The sequence below is a fragment of the Pistacia vera genome, unplaced genomic scaffold (assembly GCF_008641045.1).
Source record: "Pistacia vera cultivar Batoury unplaced genomic scaffold, PisVer_v2 Contig292, whole genome shotgun sequence".
NCBI classification, from domain to species: Eukaryota; Viridiplantae; Streptophyta; class Magnoliopsida; order Sapindales; family Anacardiaceae; genus Pistacia; species Pistacia vera.
This window is the reverse complement of record NW_022196104.1, coordinates 1,792,954-1,801,088: the sequence shown is the minus strand read 5'-3', so window position 1 is coordinate 1,801,088 and position 8,135 is coordinate 1,792,954. Positions and strand designations below refer to the sequence as shown.

General features: G+C 41.9%; 1 protein-coding gene across 1 annotated transcript; it reads right to left on the bottom strand.

Annotated features, from left to right (window-relative positions):
• Positions 1-4,030, bottom strand: LOC116134901 (probable disease resistance protein At4g27220). Its single transcript, XM_031420589.1, has 2 exons — positions 968-4,030; positions 1-759 (listed from the first exon to the last, which is right to left on the bottom strand). Coding segments are annotated over exons 1-2 (2,961 nt in total). The 5' UTR covers positions 3,928-4,030; the 3' UTR covers positions 1-758.
• Positions 4,031-8,135: the final 4,105 nt, after the last annotated feature.

Genomic DNA, 8,135 nt, shown 5'->3' with positions numbered 1-8,135 from the left:
GATAATATATATACAAAAACAGTCCACTGTTCCACCTAAAACAACCTAATGCAGTGGATATTTTTACACATTTGAATTTGAAATAAACTTACAACTAAAGCATGTCTTAATCACAACTGAACCCAACTAAACATGTCACAAAACTTCACAATAATTCATCAAAAACAGTGGCTTCAACCACTGCACCCGTAACAGCAACTTTAACACTTGGCACCAAAAACAGTTTGAAAGTTTAGTTGAATATTTCTGCATTTCCAGCAAATTATCACCATCTTCAACACTTTAATCCAACGTGAAGTGACTAACAGGTTATAAAACAAACATCATATTATAACATTTTGTCACTTTACAAATGACATAATTATTACAACTTTTGAGTCTTGACTTGATGGTTTCACCATAATGCATCAAAATATACAAATGAATTCATTCCAGTAACAGAAGGCACCCAATTCCAAAAATACAGAATTCACACTTCTATTGATACTTAAAATTTCTTTTCAATATGGCAGGCTTTGCAGCTTGGAGGCTAAACCTGAAAGTGAATAGAATTCCAGTGAACTGCAACAAGAAGATAATGAAAAATAACCTTTCCACAATTCAACCTCAAATGATCATATCAATGAAAACTAAAGCTGGGCAATATGGATGGAGACAGAAGGCCTTTCTTGCAGTCTGACTTTGACAGTCAAACCATGCGCGGCAACGATGGTGCATTGAAGGATGATGACCTCCATCTTCCATAGAACATTGGAAAGTCTGTCATCAGAAAGCACAAAACATTCAAGGTGAAAGCAGGAACTGCTAAAGAAATAATGTAAAGCTTTCATATAAGGTGCTTAAACTAGACTTTTTGATGTCCTGAGTTATTTACCATTTCTTTTAATTTTATTTCTTTTTTTTTAATCAATATCTGTAAATATTGACCTAAAAAGCAAGATGGGAAACTTAGGAAATAGATACATACCAGATTTTATGTAACTCTTGTATGGTTGTATTTATGTCACCCTCCCAACATGCTTCAACCTCTCCTTCTGCCAGTGATACTTTTACTTTGTGTAAACTTGGTGTGCTTAAAACTCCTGGAGAGAAAATCTTCATATTGGGACATCCTTTCACAATTACTTCTTCCAAAGAGGGGAATTTGAAGGTGCCATTCCCAGAGCAGAGGCTTGAAAGATTTGGTAAATAAGACAGTGATAACCTCTTCAATTTACCAAATATAATCTCCTCTTCTGTTACATCTTCATCAGTTACTTCCATTTTGTATCCTTCATTATTGTTGATGTTATCTTCTGTTCCAATAGAAAAAATCTCTTCCATAATCCTGCATTCTGTCACTTCAATTATTTGAAGTTGTTGAAGGCCTCTAGCAATGGAAAGTGATAAGATACTCTTCAATTTGTCACAATTACCCACTTTTATGATCCTTAACCTGCTGAAAGATTCTCCTGAAAGATGACCATGACAAATCTTCTCCAGGTTGATCAATCTGCGAAGAGACAAGGACTCCAAAAGGGGGAAGGCATCACAAGCTACACAATCCACTGAACCAACAATGCACAGGAAATATGGATTATTTTGGACATAAAGATACTTCAATTGTGGGAAGCCCTCACTATCTAATTCATAAGCAACATTCTTGACATCCTGCAATTCATCTAAATAGAGTTCTTCAACTCCCTTCATTTGCATGATAATTCCATCCTCCAAGCAAATTCTGGTAATGAGCTTGAGTCTTAATGTTTTAGAAGTCCCATGATCACCATCCCAGTCCCACTCATCTCCTATGAATATTTTGTACCTTTCCAGATTTTTGGGGAACAAGTCTCTTGGTATTATCTTGGCATCTTGAATTTGTACTTCTAAAGTGGTCAAGTGAGACAAATGCTTCAACTCATTGAGGCTAGCATTTTTTCTTTCCATGTTGAACCCTTCAACTTCCCATTGAAAAAAGCTATTACCCATATACAGTTCTTCTAATCGGAATAAGCTTGATATAACATTCGGTGGAATAACTTTTAGGTTGCAACAATTGCTCAAATCTAACAATCTTAACCAAGTCAATTGACCTATTTCTCTTGGCAATTGCTCGATTTTAGAATACCAAAAGCTAAGAACTTCCAGTTTTTTCAGCTCTCCGATAATAGCTATATCTCCTAGTACAGATAGATCCAAACACAAAGTTCGAAGGTTTACTAGAAGATGAAGTGAAGAAGGCAGTGACACTAAATGCACGTTTGCCAAATCTAAAACTTTAAGCTCTGGCATTCCTGCAAAAAAATTGTCTGGGATTTTCAATGAAGGATCATTGTTAAACATATAGAATAACTTCAGTTGAGGACATTCCAACTCTTCAGGAATTTCATCAGAATAAGTCTTATGTAAGGAGACTACAGTACAATTTTTTTGTGAGTTCTTATCTAGCCATTCCCAGGGAACAACCTGATTTCTCATTGTAAACACATTCCACTCTCTAGAAGCAATTGATATGGCAACATCGCGAACAACATCATGCATAGCAAACATTTCACCACTATAACTATCCAGCAACAGAGAAGAGGATTTGAGTTTTCGGACTAATGTAGATACTCTATTGCGTGCTTCTTCCATTGTAACGATGCCTTTAAATAAACTCAAACCTATTCCATAATTCAACAAATGTAACATGGAACCATTTTCAGTATATCCCATTAGACTACAAAGCAAGAAGGTTGACTTGAGTTCCTCATCTTCTAAATGATTGTAACTCAACTCTATAGTAGAATAAGCTACAGCATGCATACCTGTGAAGGTTGCTGATGAAGGTCTTCTTAGTGTTAACAAGGCATTCTTCCATTCAAATAAGCTCTTGTTTCTTAATGCCCTTCCTAATGATACAATGGCAATAGGCAAACCTGCACATTCCTTGACTATATCAGTTGCTATAGATTTCGAATTGCGGTTTTCGAAATGGTCACCCGCCACCGTCTTGAACAAGCTCCAAGCTTCTTTTTCATTCAAAACGCCAACCAAGAAATTATCTTGAGTATCCATCTTATTTGACAATACATCTAAGTCTCTTGATGTCAACAATACTTTACATCCCTTATTATCATCTCCAAAAGGGATTCCTATTCTATCCAAATCAAGACCATCCCAAACGTTATCAAGAATTACAAGTATCTTCTTCTCATTCTTCAATCGTGCATATAGTTTGCTTGCTCTTCCGGACTCACTTTCCACATTCAATTCAAGGCCTAATTCGTCCGCGATTTCTCCCTGAATCCTTTTTATATCAGGAGTTTGAGATACTTCTGCAAAAACCACCTCATCAAAGAGCTTGTGCATCTTGACTTGTCTAGCAACTTCCTTCACCAGCATAGTCTTGCCAATGCCTCCCATCCCGTACACACCAATCATGTAAATATCAGGCCTGCTTAATGCATTTACTATCTTCTTCAAAGAGGCCATTCTTGATTCAAAGGCCTCATAACCTTTATCAGCTGTAAGCCAAATCGCCTCCGCAACAGTACAATATGAAACTCTACCAAATTTCCCTTTTTCCTGAAGTCCAATAACAACTTTTGCCTCCCTCACTGCCTTCTTGCTAAGCTGATAGCGGCTCTTCAAATTAGGACACAACCCCTTGAAACATCGGTTCTTCTTCGCTTTCTCTTCGTCTTCAATAAACTTCTCTGCCTTATCAACAATCTTATTCACATTAACCAACCACTTCTCAACATCATCTTCAATCTCCTCCCCTTTTCTTTTAGCATCATCAACAGAATGTTTCACCCTCTCTCTTGCATCTATCAGCTTTTCAACTTCTCTCTGAAGATTCTCCAGGTGGTTATTGTAGTTGCACAAATAACAAAATTGGCGGCCTATTGGAGCAACCAAGTACTCTGCAACTTTTGCAACTACAGAAACAATAACTTCTACCATTCTCAACTCTTAAAACTATATAAGGTAGTGACCACAACAAAACAGTTGCAAAATTCAAAGTCTTTTTGAGATCAAACCATGAAAATAAGAAAAGGGAAGCTTGAATGAAGCGTGAGTTTTGATAGATTATGGATAATTAATCAACGGCTGAATTGGTTGCTGTTAAAAGTTCCAAGCAAATAGATAATGAAATATTTGTTTCAGTCAAGATAGTTTGTATTTTTAATGAAGAGTGATTGAATATAATTGGAGCCGTGTCATCCAAGCCAACTTTAAAAAAACAAAATAAAATAAAAGATTGGAAGAAACAAGCCAACAACTTCTGCATAAAAATATGAAAAATCAAAGTAAGAAAGCCTTGTTCTAATGTTAAGTCCAGATCTTTCAGCCATATTGACAAAATGAGAATTCATAATGAAAAATGGAGATGCAGGGGATCGAACCCGGTACCCTCGCATGCAAAGCAAGCGCTCTACCATTTGAGCCAAATCCCGTCTCTGGATTTGTTAGTTTCTAACTGTAATTAATGTAATATAACTTTTACAAATCTTATCCGGGAAATTCTGTTTAAAACACCGAATTAAGCACTTTTTCTGGAAATTTTTTTTTATTTTCTAGAAATTATATGTAAATTACATAGTAAAGAAAACATTCATATAGCTTAAAATATGATGATTTGTTTTTATTCCAAGTGCTATCATCTTCTGATGGTGTGCTCAATATCACATAATGTTATGATTTTACACTTGGATAGTTACTGAAAAGCAGTACTTCAGTTGAACCTCAAGACACTTAAGGCACCATTAAGCCGTTATAAACTTTAGAAAAAGATCATGTCAATTTGATGGACAAAATCGGTGTCATCAGAACGATTACAAGACCTTCATGGGAATGGTCACCGTATAGCTTCAAATTACTTTAAAAAACATCTCACATTGATACAGTCACTGAAAAAGAATTCAAACTTCAATAGATGAATTGCACATTGAGATAATTACACTACTTTCCTGAATCATTTGTAAGTCAGTCCGCTGTTGCGACCTGACCACAATATCAATATCAATATCAATATCAATACAAATCAGTGGACGTAGGAATTGCTACCTTAGCATCCGAACCACTTAACAGCTCTCATTGCATTTATTTCGTATTCTCTATCCATAATCGTGTTCTTCTTGACCATCAACGTTGTGCACGTGTCGTTTAGTTGGTGTTAGAATAGAGCATCAACAGTTTGGCGCTATAAGGAGGGCTGATTTAGTGTACCCTTCCAGGAGAATCTTGACCTATGGTCCTACAACAGCAAATGGCCCGCCAATCTGAGCTAGAGCAAGCTATCAGCGCACTGAGGAGTTCCCTTGACCCAAGGAGATACCCCTCGAGGGTACCTCCAGATTCGCAAAATGCGGCGGGGGATATCCGGCAACTTCACAACTCGACCCCGCCATCAGAGGTACCTAGAGAGGTTCGACAATACTCTCCAGACGGTCAACCAAAGGTGGACCGTTTGGACAAAGGCATGTCATCTACAACAGCTATGGTGGTGCAACCGCCAAAGACGCCTGCAAATGCGCGAAGGCGCGGCAAAGGGCAATAGCCCATGCCGCGAGCACCTGCAGGCCGTAGACATAGGGTAAGCACAGTGGCAAAAGGTCAGCCTACGGGCTCCCAGGGACCAGAGTACAAATCGTGCCCGAGCAGGGTGCCGGTAAAGCTGAGACTCGGCAAAAAAGTGAATCCGAGCAGTCCATGCCACGTCGCAGGCGAACCCAAGCAAAAATGTCGCGCGCGATGATTATTCGCCGCCAACAGAACAATCTCGATCGTTATCATGCGAGTGGTCCCCACACCTCGCGAGGCGGTTCGTACCACGCCGAGGGTCGTGGAAAATGCCCCGCACAATCCATCGCTTCACACGCCCTTAGCCAGCGTGCGTTGAGCGCGGCCGGAAATGCCGGCCGAGGCGAAGAGGAATCGATCTCGAACTTTCCGAACCGTAATCGAGAAGGCCGGACTCGCACGGGTGAAAGCCACCCCAGTTGGCTCCGTTACCACAAATTGAGGAGCTACAGTGAGCTTTGATAGGTTAAGGGAGCAGCAAAACGAAAAGGCACAGGTCGCCTCTGCATCCCCTTTTCTCCGAAGTGCTAGTGTCCACTCCCACCAAGGTTCAGAATGCTGATATGCGGCCGTTGATGGGAACCATGATCCGCCGGATCATTATATGAATTCAACGACCTGTGGAGTTTCACAGGTTTCGGATCTTGCAAAATGTCGTTGTTTGGCTGTGGCTGACTTCTCACGCCAAACGGGGGTGAGGTCACTCCCAGCGGATCGATCAGCTCGTGGCCTCAGATGAGCACCGACGTTCCTACGGCATTTCCAAGCTAATGGAAGTTTTCAATGCCTTTGAGCTACCTCAGAACATAAGGCAAGGAGAGACGAATCCCTGCAACTTACATCGACCGTTTCCACAGGGAACTAACAAAGTGGCTCAGCCCCAGAAGAGTCCATCCGAACACTCATAATAGCGAAGTTCGCCCGCAAACCGACCTGTGGAAAGAACTGCAGGCCGAAGAAGATGTTTCCTCACCCATATTTAAACAACTTGTAGAAAAGTATCTCGAATAGAGAATTCAGTGGCGGCCATTCGCCGTCGCGATCAGGCACTTCCAGCAGTATGCCTGGTAGAGAGAAAATAGGAGACCTGATCGTAAAGGAGACATTGATGTCAACGAAAAGGAAAGAGAACCCGCTACGAGCACAAAAAGTCCTATGCTCCTGTTCCTCGCGCGACCGCGACCGAGCTCAATACACTCCGCTAAACGTGTCCATTTCCACAATCCTTGACAAATCCGAGGAGGCCAGCCTAATCGATGAGCAGAAACCAATGAAAACACCTGCTATGGCCCGACAGCAAAAATACTGCCGTTACCATCGGGATAATGGGCACCACACTGATGAATGCCGAGCTCTAAAGCAGGCTATCGAAAAGTTCATCAAGAAAGGGCACTTCAAGGAGTACATTGATGACTCTCCAAAGAAAACCAAGGGGAGCAAAAGAAAAAACGTCGTGATCACAGCGGATACAGCAGTGTTAACATAATCTTCGGAGGTCCGCACCTCCCGGGAAACACGCTCGTGAAGCATATACGAACCGATCAGGGTAATGAACACTTCGCAGCGACCTCAAAAAGCTAGAAAGTAGGACCGATCACCTTTTGCGAGAAGGAGGCAGGCGCTTGCACCATCCTCATGAGGACGCTCTGGTGATCACGCCCTAATAGGGTGCTATAATGTCTGCAGAATGCTTGTAGACAACGGAAGCGCTGTGAACATCCTATTCAAGACCGGTTCGATAGAATGAACCTACACGAGGCCAACTGAAGCTAGCCCCGATGCCTTTTACGGTTTTACAGGGGATCACCGATCCCCAAAGGAACAATCCAACTACCAGTCACGCTCGGCGACTACGACAAGGTGACTAGGGTTACCGAATTTTTGTCGTGGACTGCCCATCGGCCTTTAATGGAATCTTGGGGCGACCTCTGTTGAGAACCTTCAAGGCAGTCACTTCCATTTATCACCTCAAGATGAAGTTCCCCACTCCAACGAGGATAGGGGAAGTGAGCGGATCACAAAGCGACACGCGAATGCTATGTAAAAGCGATGCAGATGGCAGATAAGGGAAGGGCATTCCGCGATGTGTGCCCGCCAGGCCATGGCGACATAGGATGAGCCACAGTCTAGTCAGCGGAGGATAACATAGATCGGAATCCAGAAAATCCCCCTACGGCCCGGTTGAAGATCTGTCCGAAATTTCGGTTGATCCAAAGAGACGAGCCGATGAGCCGAGTGTTAGGATTGGGAGCTGTCTCAACCCTCAGCTCGCTTCCGAACTGGTAAGCTTCTAAAAGAAAACATTGACGTGTTCGCTTGGTCGCATGCAGATTGGTCGGGATAACCGGACTTATTTGCCATGCCTTAACGTAAGCAGTGAAGCCAAACCGTTCGCCAGAAAAGAAGAGCGATGGATCCGGGTGATATGTCGCATTAAAATCAGGTGGAGAACCTTCTCCGGAATGGATCCATTCGTGAGGCTCTCTACCCGACCTGGGTTGCCAACCCGGTTGGTAAAGAAGCCAAACGGCAGTGACGGACCTGCGTGACTTCAGCGACCTTAACAAAGTTTGCCCGAAAGATAGCTT